The 17,617-nt window shown below is 33.1% G+C and overlaps 1 protein-coding gene across 1 annotated transcript in view; it reads right to left on the bottom strand.

Moving 5' to 3' along the window:
• The window catches only part of LOC114329651 (fibrillin-2), a 204,891-nt gene that overhangs the window by 69,049 nt on the left and 118,225 nt on the right, over window positions 1–17,617 (bottom strand). The window contains exons 3-7 of the mRNA XM_028278833.2: window positions 14,298–14,380; window positions 14,132–14,242; window positions 10,712–10,816; window positions 10,555–10,650; window positions 8,617–8,811 (exon numbers count right to left, since the gene is read on the bottom strand). Coding sequence (XP_028134634.1) covers window positions 8,617–8,811; window positions 10,555–10,650; window positions 10,712–10,816; window positions 14,132–14,242; window positions 14,298–14,380 — 590 coding nt within the window. The remainder of the gene's footprint in view (window positions 1–8,616; window positions 8,812–10,554; window positions 10,651–10,711; window positions 10,817–14,131; window positions 14,243–14,297; window positions 14,381–17,617) is intronic.

Raw genomic sequence — 17,617 nt, 5'->3', positions numbered from 1 at the left:
ACAAAACATTTCAAATAACTCGAAAAGGAACTATTTTTATTAAAATTTGTAAGAGACAAAAAGAGTTTATTTCGACAAGATACGCCTAAAAAATTGATTTCGGTGCGATTCGTTGAAATTGCTTTTCTTCTTGTTATTTCTTAATAATAAATGCCCACTTGGGAAAATGAAAAAAAAATCAATTGAACTTAAAAAAATCAATCTGAAAAAAAGAGCGTGGCGCTTGGAGAGTGCCAACAGATGTGAATAATAATTCTTATTACATGCTATTACTATAATATTATATAATGAAATTTTATGTCTGTTCATTACTGCATTGTTCATCATCATCATCATTCTCTTTGCCTTATCCCTATGCGGGGTCGGCTTCCCTAATTGCATTTCTCCACACAATTCTATCTAGGGTCATATCAATGTTAATCCCCTTTACCAACATGTCCTGCCTTATCGTCTCCCCCCAGGTCTTCTTTGGTCTTCCTCTCCTACTCCTTCCAGGAATCTGCACTTGAGCTATTCTTCGTATTGGGTGGTTAACGTCTCGACGTTGAACATGACCAAACCATCTTAACCTATGCTCTCTAACTTTGGCATCAATTGGTGCCACACCTAGACTTCCCCTAATATACTCATTTCTAATTTTATCCTTCTTTGTCACTCCACTCATCCATCTAAGTATTCTCATTTCCGCCACATGCATTCGTTGTTCCTCTTTCTTTTTCACTGCCCAACATTCAGTTCCGTGCATCATAGCCGGTCGTATGGCTATTTTATAGAATTTTCTGCATTATTCATATTTTATAAAAACACTAAGCCAGACTTGCCTGAATCACCCTGTATATTTAGATATGTGATTAAAAAGCGCACATTTATATTATATAAAAATCGACGGGTCTGCGTTTTTTAAAATTTTTCTAAACAAGGACAGAATGGGATAGAACAGAGAACACAGAAATAATTTTATTCCGTAAGTGGTGGTAAGTGGTTTCCACCCTGCCTTCGTTATGTTACACTACAATAAGAACATTTTTAACATATTATGGTACAAATGTTTGGCATAGATTCGTTATTTCGTAATCCAGCGACTTTAAGGAAAAATCCTGAAACAGGTCGATTTTTATTTTTAAATTATGATTTTTTGACATATATATCATACTAGTGACGTCATCCATCTGAGCGTGATGACGTAATCGATGATTTTTTTAAATGAGAATAGGAGTCTTGTGCTAACTTGTTTGAAAAGTTATTCAATTCTCTATTCAGTAAGAAAAACATTAATATAATTATTTACACAGGGTGTCTAAGAAAAAATTTTTAAATTAAATAAATTGACACAAAAAGAAGAATGTATGTAATTTATTTAATTCAAAATACATTCTACTGCTATCAGACAGAAAACAAAAAAAAAATGTTTTTTATAAATAAACATTAATTTTCGCTTAATTTCAATGTTCAAGCTGCAACCCATCTGCCTCTTGGCAGTTAGAACATTGAATTTAAGCGAAAAGCTATGTTTATTTATCAAATAAACTTTTTTTTGCTATATTCTGACAGCAGTATTTTGAATTAAATAAATTACATACATTCTTCTTTTTGTGTCCATAAATTATGGTAATGTTTATATTACTACATATACAGGGTGTTTGGTAAAGAATGGCCCATAGCTTAACCTCAGGTTCCTGAGGTTAAACTAGGCCAATTTAAGCTAACTTACCTTAGTACAAAGTTTATAATAACCGAGATACAGGGTGTCAAAGTTAAACTTTTTTTTTATTTATTATTGAATATTTCCTGACAGGTATGAGATAACAACATGAAATTTGGTATGTGGGGGTTTTTTGGGTCGAGAAATTAAATTCCCTACCAAAAATGATGTATTGCCCAGAGGGCGCCACATACGCCTTTCAGCACTCATTTATTACGTTCAATTTTTTTTATCCCTCACTCTGTATAATTTTGACATTAAAATATTTTATTCTCCTATTAGTTTTACTTAAAAAAAGGTATACTTTTTTTATCTCCCTAAACTCAACCGTTTTCGAGATAAACGCATTTTAATTCTGCGATTCTGCGACCATCATTTTTAGCATAATATCATTGTAGTTCCACCCGAAAAATAACTTAAAACCATAATAATTGTGCCAGTTCTCAAATTTATGTCATTGCATCGCAAATTCTATTTGAAGAAATTTGCGATACATTTTTGGATAATTTTATGGTTTTAAGTTATTTTTCGGGTGTAACTACAATGATATGCTAAAAATGATGGTATCGCAGATTTAAAATGCGTTTATCTCGAAAACGGTTGAGTTTAGGGAGATGAAAGAAGTACATACACCTTTTTTAAGTAAAACTAATAAGAGAATAAAAATTGTAATGTCAAAATTATACAGAGTGAGGGACAAAAAAAATTAAACGTAATAAATGAGTGCTGAAAGGCGTATGTGGCGCCCTCTGGGCAATACATAATTTTTGGTAAAGAATTTAGTTTTATCGACCCAAAAAACCCCCACTTACCAAATTTCATGTTGTTATCTCATACCTGTCAGGAAATATTCAATAATAAATAAAAAAAAAGTTTAAATTTGACACCTTGTATCTCGGTTATTATAAACTTTGTACAAATGTAAGTTAGCTTAAATCGGCCTATTTTAACCTCAAGAACCTGAGGTCAAGCTATGGCCCATTCTTTACCAAACACCCTGTATAGAGAATTAAGTAAACTTTCAAATGAGGTAGCACAAGCACACTACCCCTATTCTAATTTAAAAAATGATCGATTACGTCATCACGCTTAAATGGATGACGTCACTAGTATGATTGTATGATATATTTCAAAAAATCATAATTCAGAAATAAAAATCGACCTATTTCAGGATTTTTAGTCGCTGGCTTACGAAATAACGAATTTATTCCAAACGACCAAACATTTGCACCATACTGTATACGAAATGAATCATACAAAAACGAAATGGAGATACCACAGCACACACAGTAGTGGTTATATTTTAAGATTATATTTTTATATAAGATTACATTTTATTATGCTGTGATGATGCAAATTACAACTACCATGGAAAGAGCGTATAGTAGGTAAAATACGTCGTACGTAGGCATTGTAGCAAGTATAGTACAAGTGCAGGCAGGCGCGGATACAGAGGGGGGTCAGCGGGGCTATTGTATTTAGTGTCTAAGCATTTTTCTATTATTTATTATTTTTTTCTGCCAACTCTTATTTTCAAACGATCAGTAAGTAAGTCTGGACCCCCCTATTATGAATTTCTAGATCCGTGCCTGAGTGCAGGTATAGTCGGTTAGCTAAACTCAGACACAACTGGCTAGTGATTTTAGTCGGTAATTTTTTTGTTTTTGGCCATTCGTTTGTGGCGCCATCTATCAGCAATTTTAAAAAATGTTTTGAATAAATGTTGCTTAATTTTTCATGACGAATTTGAATCTGCAATAAAAAGTGGGGGTTGCTATTTAAGATTTTAAATTTACCCCCCACCCCGTCTCCAGGAGGTGGGTTGGAGGGTCATTTTTGGTGTTTATCGATAGGTTTTCGAAAAATATTAAAAACCTATTTTTTGGATTCTCATTTGGAAGTGTATTTCTCGAGATATTAGACCGTTTCTATAATTTACCTATGGTATCAGGATAAATCGTTTTTCCCAATTATAGCGCCATCTATCCACAGTTCGAAAAAATGTCTTGTTGAGATTTTAAAGTTACCCCCCACCCCACCTCCAGAGGGTGTAGTGGGGGTTGGTGTTTGGTGTCATTGGATAGATTTTTGAGAATAATTGAACACATATTTTTCAGTTTTTCGATCCGATGTTTAGTTCGCGAAATATTCGACCGTTCCACTACTTTTGGGACACCCTATATAAAAGGTATTGATGCAAAATGCAAGTTGTAAATTGAACGTTTTATGTTTGTATTAATTTATGGGGTGAAATATTTTCTACCCCTTCCTAGAGAAATTTTAATGTAAGAAAGTGAGAATGGCCTAGCGCTACCGAAGTAAACATCTAGGCCAAATCTCGAAGAAGAAATTTTGGATATGAGTGGTTAAGCCTAACATCAAATATATCTATATTCACAATAAGTATCGCCATCTTCTCGCAATTGTCTGCGCAAGGATTTTATTTATTGGAATGTATACTTCTTTGTAGTAGTTCAATCTTTCGTTGATAGGTGGCGCTAGCGTTTAATATAAAATGTTTGTCATCGCCATATTTATGTAGGAGGTAATTTTATTTGAATATATATAGGTACATATTTCTGCTGCTATTTTTTTATAAACTGGAGGGTGTTATGCACCATTAGCATGAAATCTTAATATTTCAGAAAAATTGTATGTTTTTTAGAAAAAATGTAAAACTTGTATGTGTATGAGAACATAATGAAAAGAAGAGGAGAATTTCGTATCAAGTAGCAAAACGAAAAAGAATTTTATATACTCAGAAAAACTGAGAATATTGACAAATTATCAAATTCGTCCATACATGCATTTATAATATTTAAAAGAAGAATAATTTAATAAAGCAGTGTGATCATAACATAAGTAATATTTTAAGAACTGAAATATTTTCTTATATCTACTTCAATTTTACGAAATTATGAACCTATTATACTTAGCTACTAAAATTCTAGTTTTAGTTACCTTAAAAATTCGATTCCATTTTGTTTTCGTTTTCACCAAACCACATTCAGGTTATAAATTTAGGGCAAAGGGTTTGCACGATCTAATTTTGACAGTGCGTTTCTAGCCTCGACTTGCAATTGTTTTGACGGGGCCAATAACAAGTTGTTATTTTCCATGCCTTCAAATACCAAAGTGGAAGCAATAACCAGTTTTTCGGTCAAACGCGACTGTTTGTTATTGAAATTCACTGTTTTCAGCAATAATTTAAATAATAATGTATTTTATTAGTGTAGAGTGTAGACAGTGAGTGTTTAATGGTAAATCATGTTAGTATTTATTTTGTTAATGAATCTTTAAAGGTAAGTGCAAAAATATGATAATTATTGGATGTATCTTAAACAACACAATAACTACTGTCGTGATGTATTATCTAATATAACGATTTCTTCCTTAATATTTTAATAAATACTTGTTATATGATAATTAGTTAACGCTAAAATACTCTATTTTAGTATTTTTAGTATAATTTAAAAATAACTTTTTGCTTCTTATAGATAACGGTGAGTACATTTGCCCATTTAATCTTATTGGCAGCCGCCCTGAATAGTTCTATAGAGGTCATATTCGTCCATATCGTAGGTTTTTAAGTCAAGAGTTGCGTCTTCTTCCTGGTCCCTTTTCCTATTGATTTTGCCTTAGATTATAAGTTGGAGCAGTTCATACTTTTGATTTTTTACGATGTGACCAAAATATTGTGATTTCCGTTCATTTTTTATGCGCATAAGCTCTCTTTCCTTGTTCATCCTCTGCAAGACTTTCGCATTATTTGTCGGATGGATCATGTAGGATATTCTGAGCATTTTACGGTAACACCACGAGGAGTTGGAATGCTTGGATTCTTTTTTGTGTTGCTTCTGTCATTGTCCAGGCTTCAACACCATACAGCAAGGTGAAGAAAGCAGCACTTAAGTATTCTAGTTCTCAATGAGATATTCAGCTGGCAGATATTTTGTAAAACACTGTAGGTGCCTTTGCGGTCTACAATAACCACAAAACATGATTTATAGTAGTACTCTGATATTTTTTTTATACAAACAAGATGTAGTATTAGCAGGCTCTTGTTATGACGACTTGTTGTGAATTTAACTACTTTCTATAATTCTGTACAATTCTGTATAATCTGTATAATCTATGGTATATCTCTTTTAGTCAAACCCCGAATTTCAGGCACTTCTAGGTTTGACTAGGCAATCCTCAGGTCTAACTGACGGTCTTAGTCAAAGCCCGAAATAAATTACAGTTTCGGCCTTTGACTAGTCAAACCTAGGAGAGACTAAGTTGGTCAAGCAAAGGTCGAAATTTAATTTTATGAAATCCAGCTTTGACTAGTCAAACCCCGATCAGCTATTAAAATGTCGTAATTTGTTAGATTGGGTTTAATAAAACGTCATTTTTTAATTTTTATTTATTGTTTTTATATTATCGTAATTAAAATAAAAAAAGAATGTGTGTGTACTTTGTACGCACGTCAGAAGTTATACTTCTATTATATGATTTCTTAAAAATAAATGTACTTTAAACAGTTTGTCTTATTTTTTTTTAAACGCACCAAACTAATTTTGTGCTTGCCGCTTTCAAAAAAATAAAAAAAAAAGTATAGGATTACACTGGATTCGAACTCAAGACTTCTCGATCTCTGGCCGAATGCTATACCAAATACGCTACAAGGACTGTGCATAGGCGTAACCAGGGGGGTTTTGGGGGTTATAACCCCCCCCCATTGGGATGGACTTTGAGCCCTTTACGCTTAACACCATACCCCTCAGAGACCTTCCAGTAGTTGTAACCCCCCTTTCCAGTAGTTGTAACCCCCCCTTAGGATCATCCTGGTTACGCCTATGGGACTGTGTGTGTATCGGTTCGGACGTACCTAATGACAATTCACGGTAACAAACAGACAAGGTGAAGTATAATAAATATACAATAAAATGTTTTAATAATACTCATCTTACTCCTGAGGAAGACAAATCCAAGGAAGACAAATCCAAAGACACAAAAATTAGAATAAATATATTTACTAAAAACACTAATATATTCTTTTCACAACTTTTCTTGCACTGATATATTTATACATAACTAGAAAGATTTAGCAACTAATCGCCATAATGTCTGTGTGCGCATGCGCGCAGTATTATGAAATTTTACTCTCAATCGCGCCTAAAGAAGTATAACTTCAAAAATAGTGTTAATTCTCACATGTTGAGGCATTATGGCATTTAGAGTTGCACAATACATTAGACTTTTTGCACTTTTGGAGAGCATTTTCTTATTGCAGTAGCATTTTATAAAGCCTTGTCCTCCACTCTCTTTTGTACTAATTTCTCTTAGAGACAGCTTAACGTCTGGAACATTTTCGAAATTAAGAAAATTCTCTTTGCATCCTCTTATTTGATTTCTTGAAACAAGTTTGTTTATTGTTCCGTATTTGGTACCAACTCTACATAAACCGTCAATTGTTTTATCTTGTGTGATACTCAAAATATTTTGAGCATCTGTTTTAGCTCTATCAAAGCTGGGGATAGGTATTGTTACAGTTCTTCCGATCGAAATTGGAGGAAAGTTTTTTTCACTTAATTGTTTCATAGCATTAGCCTGGGCATGAAGACCTTCAATCGCCTTTCCTATATTTATTTTAATCTTTTCTGTCTGTGTAACAATACCTATCCCCAGCTTTGATATTTTGGAGATGCTCGAAATATTTTGGGTATCGTAAAAACTAAAACAATTAACGGTTTATATAGAGTTGGTACGAAATACGGAACAATAAACATTCTTTTTTCAAGAAATCAAATAAGAGCATGCAAAGAGATTTTTTTTAATTTCGAAGATGTTCCAGACGCTAAGCTGTCTCTAAAAGAAATTAGTACAAAAGATTCTAAATTTGGAGGACAAGGCTTTATAAAATGCTACTGCAATAAGAAATGCTCTTCAAAAGTGTAAAAGGTCTAACGTATTGTGCAACTCTAAATGCCATTATGTCTCAACATGTGAGAATAAACACTATTTTTTTTATTTTGATTACGATAATATAAAAATAATAAACATTAAAATTAAAAAATGACGTTTTATTAAACCTAATCTACCAAATTACGACATTTTAGTAGGTAGCTGATCGGGTTTTGACCAGTTAAACCCCGATTTCATAAAATTAAATTTCGACCTTTGCCTGATCAACTTAGTCTCTCCTAGGTTTGACTAGTCAAAGGCCGAAACTGTAATTTATTTCGGGCTTTGACTAAGATCTTCAGTCAGACCTGAGGATTGCCTAGTCAAACCTAGGAGTGTCGGAAATTCGGGCTTTGACTATAACATATCAACGTTTTAAAAAAATTGTTTATGAGTATTTCCTCAAATTTATATTCATGATTTTATTATGTAGTTATTTATCTATTATATTTTAATAAAATAAAACATACTTATATTTAAAAAAAAGAACGTTGCACTTTGGAAGTGACGGCAGAAGTGAATACTTCCTATAGCGCTTTATAAATATCTTACTAATATTATTATTATATAGGGTGTCCCAAAAGTAGCGGGACGGTCGAATATCTCGCCAAATGTATATCGGATTAAAGAACTGCAAAATACGTTTTCAATATTCTTTAAAAATCTATCGAATGACACCCAACACGACACCCCCTACACATCCTGGAGGTGGGGTGGGGGGTAATTTTAAAATCTTAAATGCAAACCGCCAGTTTTTATTGCAGATTTGAATTTCTTATTTTTTCGATTTTTTCGAATTGTGGATAGATGACTTTTTAAGAGTAAACCTCTCGCCTGATATTTCAATCGCTAATATGGCAAACATTTAGTTTATATAGTATCATCCCGTGGTAATAGCTAAACTAGCAATAGAGAAAGGAGTATAATAGAGGTCAATCATAAAAACAAAGTGATTTTATTCTTACCTACACACTCTCCAGTTTTGAGGTTTTTCAAATAACCAGTTTCACAGTCTAACCGGGATGGACAATGTTGACAAGGATGTCCCCATGCTTTTCCTACCGTGGCGCAGCATAACGTCTTGGTGCAGACTACTCCTTCCAGTTGATTCACGCAAAGATTTCCTCTGTATCCAGTATAGCATGGTCCCGTCCTGTAATCTATAATATGAAATGGTTCTGTATTGAATTATCTATATTAAAGGTAGCTTTGAGAGTACAGAATAGCCTGATTTGGTAACTTGAAAACAAAATATTAAGAAATATGATAAATACTTTTTGTATGCAAGAAACGGTGACCATTACAGAGATCTTAATATAAAAAAAAACAAGAAGTAAGAGGTAAGAAGTAAAAAGAAGTAAGAGCGAAGAATTCGAAATGAAGGTCTACAGAAGAATTCTACGCATGTCCTGGATTAGCACACAAAACCAACCTGTCAATTCTGGAAGAGCTTCTGGAAGAAATTACTTCGGACAGATTGCCGGTAGTAGAAGGAAATGTAGAGAGCCAGAAATCAAGAGAAATAAACTGCTCGTCAAAAATTAGGGATATAGAAAAGTACGCTGATTTTCATATTTGATTTTTTCGCGAACAGATAGATTCTGCTTTTTTTTATTTTAGATTTTTCTTTAGTATTCAATCAAACTTATTTTTTGTACTTATACCGGGTGGAAGAAAAGAAATGTTTTTCTTATGTTAAGTTTGAGACGCCCTGTAGGGAGGACAAGGTACAAATGTGAGTATACATCAGAATCATATTGTAGTCTTATGTTTTGTAAACATTTTGTTGTTTTAATGTCCCTGATATCTTTAAAAACACAAAAAATAGACGGTTTTGTAATTTAACATGTGTTTTAACTGAAACAAAATTTTGAAACACCTTGTAGGGAGAAAAAGGCACAAAGGTGAGTATACCTCGATATTATGTGGTAGTCTCGTATTTTGTGAATATTTTACTTTTTAAATTTCTCTGATATCTTTTACAACAAAGAAACTAGACGGTATTACTCTTTAATACCTGTTTCTATGTTTCACATGTGTGATGTGATGCATGTCGTCAGTTAAAATACATATTAAAGAATAATACCGTCTAGTTCCTTTGTTAATAAAGATATTAAAGAAATTAGAAAAATAAAATATTCACAAAATATAACACTACAACATAATATCGAGGTATACTCACTTTTGTGCCTTTTTCTCCCTAGGTGTCTCAAACTTTTGTTTCGGTTAAAACACATGTTAAATTACAAAACCCTTTATTTTTTTTGTTTCTAAAGATATCAGGGACATTCAAAGAACAAAGTGTTCACAAAACATAAGACTAAAATGTATACTCACATTTTTACCTCGTCCTCCCTACAGGGCGTCTCAAACTTAACATAACAAAAACATTTCTTTTCTTCCACCCGGTAGAGTGCAAGTTTGAGTAAACCTTTGCATAACTGTATAAATACTAAAGAAAAATCTAAAATAATAAAAAAAAATTGCGGAATCCGTTAATCTGTTCACGAAAAAATCTAATATGAAAATTCAGCAGAATTTTCTATATCCCTAACTCTTGACGAGCAGTTTATCTCTAATATATGATGGGCAGATCAAATATGAAGATTTTGGTAGAAAAATCTCTACATAAAGTTGTCGATCTGACACTAAATAACTTTATAAGGAGATATAAAGACATTGACATGAACCCGCCAATCAACAAACAAAATGGCTGACATAAAGGAATAAGAAGCAAAAGAAGATAATGAGTTGACGTCTAATGGAAGATTAAAATAAGTTAAAGATTAAATAATATAACAGAGACTGGTGATATGAAGAAGAAAATAAGAAAGAAAACCATATGCAAACGTTCAAAGTGGTACAACTGACAATGATAATAGATGTTAAAATAAACCACTTACCTATTTCACAGTGATTTCCAGAGAACCCGTAAAAGCAAGCACATCTGTCAGGTCCAATACATCTACCGCCATTTTTGCACTGTTCTTCACAAATAGCTATAAAGAAAAATTAGTTGTTTATGGTTATTAATGGAAAAAAATCAATAAACATATTTACGTTCTGTGCAGAATTCTCCACTATAACCGGCTGAACAGACGCACTTTCCATCAATACATGATCCGCCGTTCATACAGATCGCTCTACAAGACTTCCCATCGAGACCTGAAAGTAATGTACATTACATTTAGGGCATGTAGATATGTGAAATTATTAAAATAATATGAACATGAAAGTTATGTGGATTGAATTATAGATGTGGTTTAAATGGTTTACTGTAAAGAGGCCGAAATCATTAGACCGAAAGCAGTAGATCGAACTCATTAGACCTAAAAGCACTTTACCGAAACCTCACTAGACCGAACAGTAGGAGACCGAAAAGCAGGAGACCGAAAAGCATTAGGTATATAATACAGGGTGCCCAAACTTCACAAAGTACTAGCGAGTTTAGAGGTTGTTTTTTGCTTTGTTTTTTGTTTATTTTTTTTTGTTTTTATTTGTTTTTGGTTCATTTTTTATTACTTATTTACAATACTAAAAATTAAATGCACTAATACGCTCTTTATTTTTATTATATTATATTTAGTCCTGTCGCCAGGGGGGGTACAACGGCCTCCTTAATTCAGATGGACTTACTCAAGTTTTTTTTATATATTTTGACCCGTAGAATACGAATTTTTTGGGTAACAGTTGATCCGGATGTCGATAAGATTGTTATAGACAAAGAACTTGAGGAATTACATAACAGCGATTTCTCGCAAAACAAAACATCTTTTTGTATTTTTTGGGTCATTTTAAGTAAAAAATATTCCTACAAGTTTTTTCGTAGAATGGATAGTTTTCAAGATAACCGCGGTTGAACTTTCAAAAAATCGAAAAATTGCAATTTTTGAACCCGAATAACTTTTGATTAAAAAATAAAGTAGCAATTCTGCTTACTGCATTTGAAAGTTTAAGTCAAATTATATCGGTTTTGATTATTTGCAGTGCTAAAAATTAATTTTTTTATTGGTCAACAAAGCTATAAACACATGGTGTTTCCCGTGCCTAATACATGCGTTTTAACGCATGCTACGTAGAAATTGCCTCGCTTGCACTTGTAGCTACTCTACCTACTCGTTCGATTTTAAATGAGAAATCATTGAAACATCACTCACGCACTAGGTGTTTATAACTTTGTTTAACAATAAAATAATAAATTTGTAGCAATGCAAATAATCAAAACCGATATAATTTGACTTAAACTTTCAAATGCGGTAAGCAGAATTGCTACTTTATTTTTTAATCAAAAGTTATTCGGGTTCAAAAATTGCAATTTTTCGATTTTTTGAAAGTTCAACCGCGGTTATCTCGAAAACCATGCATCCTACGAAAAAACTTGTCAGAACATTTTTTGCCTAGAATGATCCAAAAAATACAAAAAGATGTTTTGTTTTGCGAGAAATCACTGTTATATAATTCCTCAAGTTCTTTGTCTATAACAATCTTATCGACATCCGGATCAACTGTTACCCAAAAAATTGGTATTCTACGGGTTAAAATATATAAAAAAAACTTGGGTAAGTCCATCTGAATTAAGGAGGCCGTTGTACCCCCCCTGGCGACAGGACTAATTAACGTCACTCTACCTTTAATTTATTTTTACCTTCACTAATTTGTTTAACGGATGAAAATTATTTCATATCAGATTGTACAGAGTAACAATTTACAAAATAATACAAAAAAAATACATTATTTTTTGTATTTTGACAACGGCATCCAATTTGGATGTCGAAACGTTAATAAAATCATTTTTTTTTTAGTAAAATTGTGGCTTATTTCCCATTAAAAATAGTTAATTAAAAAAAATACAATAAACAAAAAGACAGATATACAAAATCTTAGCATAACTTACTGCAACCTTTTTTAATTTATGTACCATTTCGGTCTAATGCTGTTCGGTCTAGTGAGGTTTCGGTAAAGTGCTTTTCGGTCCAATAAGTTCGGTCTACTGCTTTCGGTCTAATGATCTCGGTCTAATTGTCGTGTACCGGTTTAAATGAATCGGGAGAGGTAATTATGTTATACAGACAATATCTAAAGTAAGTTTATAAAAAAGCTTACCAATCTCACTGTTAGAGGTAATGGATTTTGACAAGAGCTAGTCATTCCGAAACAGTACTAGGTATTTTCCGAAACAGTTTACGTGGTATTTACAAGGTCATAGCTTTTGACAAAATTCCTTACCTCTAGACACACCATAGATATAATAACCTGTAGATTAGACTAGCTATGGGTCGCTCTGTGCATCGAGGTGTAACGCCGATCGAGGTGTAACGACAAGGACGCCATTGGTCAATATTCATTTTAAGTGGTCTAGCCATCTTTGTCCGCCATATGAGCGGATTGACTGCCGCGCGTTATGCTTTTTTGCTCAGTATGCCTTGCCTACGGTTAACATGTCTCTGAGACACACTCGCGGTATTCAGATAAGAAGGTATTTGATATCGCAGAGCAGGTCTTCATTCGAGGTATTCACATGCATTTGTTAGTCTTGTCTTTAGCGGATTTGCGGTTTTTGTCTATAACGTATTAGCGGCATTTTTTCACTGTACTGTTTCTTCTTGAGTTGTCTATTATATGTATACGGGAAAGTGTATCGTGGGAACAAATAGATAAGAGAGACCGAAAAAAAAACGGCTATTCAATATGATAGGCGGAGAGTTAGTTATTCACACGTCTTTTTCAACCAGTGGTAACTAGTGGTTATCTCCAACAGAGGAGAGAACAGAATAACGTCTGTTCCCTTCGACATAAGGCAGCAGAGAGAGTTATTAAAAAATGTATGCATTTCTAAAGGAGTCGGGTAGAGTTGGTAGTCTTGTTCTTCTTCTTCAGCCTGTTTGCATTCACTCCTGGACAGAAGCCTCCCCAGGAGCTCTCCACTTTGCTCTGTTTTGTGCTATTTGGTGCCAGTTTCTCCCTATTTTGGCTTTGATGTAGTCGAGCCATCGTTTTTGTAGTTCTCCTCTACTACTTTTATATAAATTATAACTGTCGTTGTTTTACCATGCCACGTGTCCTACCCAGTTTCATTTCATTTGCGCAATTCTTCCAATTACATCTTCTACCTTCGTCCTTCTTCGCACTTCCTCATTTCGTATATGTTCCCTCACAGATACTCCTAGCATAGCTCGTTCGATCGACCTATGTGTTCCCAATCTATTGGCTGATATATCTGTAAGTGCCATGGTCTCCATTCCATAAGTCATAACTGATAGAATACAACTGTTGAATACCCTTTTCTTTAGATTTATTGGTATCTTTTTGTTTTTTAACACATCACTGAGTCTTACTACTTCTGACCAAGTCATTCGGATAGTTAGTAGTAGGAATTATTAATAAGGGATGGATTGAGTGAAAATTTAGGATTTGATACAATAAAAATATAAAATTATTATTGGGATTTGAAAAATTGAACAGCTTTAAGCTTTAACATACCTTGTATTTGCTTGTTACCAGGCCCACACGTAGAAGATCTTTGGCCTCCTTCGCATAGACATACGTTAGGTGAAACACACTGACCGTATCCACAACTTCTCGAACAAACGGCTGAAAATAATATGTATAAAATACTTGTAGCGTTAAGACATTAAGATTTTCTTACGTAATATACAAAGTCCTATGACGTTGTGCCTTTGCCATCCTGGACAACAGTAACTCCTCGTTCGTGATCGACATACGTTTGGTCTGTAACAAAAACGGAAACGTTTAGCAATACTGTGATGGTTTTGTCAACGATAGATATTTTTATTAATAATAATACCTGAGATTAGATGTTTATTTTGTAAACTGTTTAGAAGATATCGACCTTCAAAATTATAATCTACTTAACCATTATCGCCGCAATGGTCTAGAAGTTTTGACATTAAACTTGTGATCGACAATCCAAGTTCATTTGCTAGCCATCCCAATATTTTTTTTTTGTAATCTATTACGAACAAAAAACAATCTAGTGTTCGTTCGATGGCCACAAAAAAATAGATTGGAAAAAATATCTGTAAAATGAACTGGGATTACCCGATCAAAAGTTTAACGTTATCACCAATAAACCATTTGGGCGATAATGCTTAAAGCGTAATTAATAAATGGTAGGGGAGCAAAGTATGCTAAATGTGCAGTCACTCGAGCGCTGTGGGGACCTATTGGGTTGTGATTATTAGGTCCTAAAACCAAAAAAAGTTAAGTAAAATTTTCCATTTTAGTGGGGACTTGCCATTTTTTAATTTAATTTTCCATTTCCAACAATCGTTTTTTCCGATTATAGCGTCATCTATTCATAATTCGAAAAAATGTCTCAAATAAAAGTTGCTTATTTTTACGTAGAGAATCCAAATTTGTAATAAAAATTTGGGGCTCCTATTTAAGATTTTTAAGTAACCCCCCACCGCACCTCCGTGGGGGGTCGTGTTTGTTACCATTCGATATATTTTTTAAAAATATAGAATAAGTGTATTTTGCAGTTTTTCGATCTGATGTTTATTTCGCGAAATATCGCGCCATTTGAATTTAAAATTTTAAACTTTCCCCCACCCCTCTCCGTGAGGAGCCATGTTTGGTATCATTCGATAGACTTTTGAAAAATATTGAACATGTAGTTTTTAGTTATCGATTTGACGTTCATTTCGCGAAATATTCGCTATTTTTTTGTGAAATTTTGACTCACCCATTTCCTTACGCCCCGCTCAAATCGTCAGATTTTTGAAATATACACTCTTTTGCATGTACTTAACTTACCTTATCTTATTCTGACAATTTCGAGTATTTTTAGGGATACATTTTTTCTTCGGGTCCCCCTTAACGAACTTCCCTGTGTTAAGAGCCAATATATGGTAGAGGTACATCTGCAGGGTACCAGGTTTCTCCCCATATGATAATCTGAGGCGCTCGAGTAACTGCAAAGATCCCCTCTTGGGCTCCCCTACCATAAACTTTTAATACATTTAAGTTTATATTTTAATTTATAAAAATCTTTGAAAAACTCTCGACACAAGAATAAAAAATCGCAAAACGCGTTAAAAATGAGTGGCGCAAACCATGAAATGGTTTGTGGCGCAAATGTTATGGAAAAATCTTAAAAACAAAACTAGAATTTTATATTCCATCCAAATAAAAATACATTTTTGCGCCACGTAATATTTATATCAGCTCTTTTGTAAGTAGCTGGAATATTGTATGCGCCAATGCGCCACTCATTTTTACGGCGTTTATCGGTTTTTTTATTCTTGTAGGTACAATAATATAACAATAATTTTATTGCTGACCGCACTGAACTATTTGAGGCATGCTTGCGTAATCGGCATCTATAATAGAAGCTGCATTTTAGATTAAATTAAATCGAATCTAATCCAGAATAGAAGGAACAGTTACTATCAAGATAATCTAATAGCTTCTTCGTTGTTAAGTGTTATTTTCATTCACGAATTTTTTGATAATTTAAAGGTCATTGAGTTTATGCAATTCATAAATTGATTGACATTTTCCGAGATAAAAGCACGTGGTATTGTTTAGATGCGTAGTTTTAATGATAATGATTCATTGCAAATGGAACTTGCTTATCAATGGCGGAAAAGGAATAAAGTTCTTTGTATTTTTGTAGGATTATATACAGGGTGTAACAGAATGACAGGTCATAAATTAAACCACATATTCTGGGACCAAAAATAGTTTGACTGAACCTAAGTGACCTTGTAAAAATTAATAATGTGCATACAAAAACGTTATAGTCCTTTAAATTTATAAAATGAAAATCAATTTTTTCCAATATAGGTACCTACTGAAAACTATTCTTTTTTAAATGGAATTAAAAACTAAATTTTTTATTGAAAATGGACACGTGGCATTCTTATGGCAGGAACATCTTTAAAAACAAATAACATTGAAATTTGTGCACCCCGTAAAAATTGTATGGTGGTTTTGTTCCCTTAAATTGTGTACCCCCCATAATTGTGTACGTTCCAATTAAATTATTATTGTGGTACCATTAGTTAAACACAATGTTTTTAAAACGTTTTTGCCCTTAGTACTTTTTCGATAAGCCAGTTGTTATCAAGATATTTTGAACATTTGCACCACATATTTTGAATTGGTTAGGAAAGATTATACACACTTGGTAATAATATTGTGAAATTAATATTCTATAATCTATACTACTTAACCATTTACATATATGTGGTGGTTTTTACAAATGTTCAAAATATTTCAATAAAAACTGGCTTATCGAAAAAGTACTAAGAGGTAAAAAAAGTTTTAAAAATATTGTGTTTAACTAATGCTACCATAATAATAATTTAATTGAAACGTACACAAATATTTGATGGGGGGGTGGGGCACAAAAACCCCCATGAATTTTTATGAGGTGCACAAATTTCACGGTTATCTTTTTTAAGATTTTCCTGCCATAAGTCTGCCACATGTCCATTTTCAATAAAAAAATCTCTAATAGTTTTCGATCTACTGGAAACAATTGATCGATTTCATTTTCTTCAAAAAGCTGTAACTAAGGTAAGTTAGGTTCCATCGAACTATTTTTGGTCCAAGAACATGTGATTTAATTTATGGTCTGCTTTTTTGTTACACCCAGTATTTTATTGTATATTCAATGCAAAATTCTGATTGCTGTGCTAATGATAGTCATTGAGGGTCCCACCAAATTATTAGAATTTATGGAGGTAATAATAACTGGATCATAGAAATCAATTGCTTCATAATGCTCATTAATTTAGAACAAGCATCGATGGCAAAAAATTATAATACACATTGAACTGTGAGAGAGAGAAAGAGAGAGAGAGAGAGAGAGAGAGAGAGAGAGAGAGAGAGTTTTTATATCGAACGATTTAATTAAGCCAACAGAAAAAAGTTGTTAAACGAAAACTTAAGTATTGCGAGGAATAGGGAAAGAATATGGAATGATTAACACAATAAAAA

Source organism: Diabrotica virgifera, chromosome 5 (genome assembly GCF_917563875.1).
Source record: "Diabrotica virgifera virgifera chromosome 5, PGI_DIABVI_V3a".
In the NCBI taxonomy this organism is placed as follows: domain Eukaryota; kingdom Metazoa; phylum Arthropoda; class Insecta; order Coleoptera; family Chrysomelidae; genus Diabrotica; species Diabrotica virgifera.
Note: the sequence above shows the minus strand (reverse complement) of the source record. Positions and strands in the feature narration are given on the sequence as shown.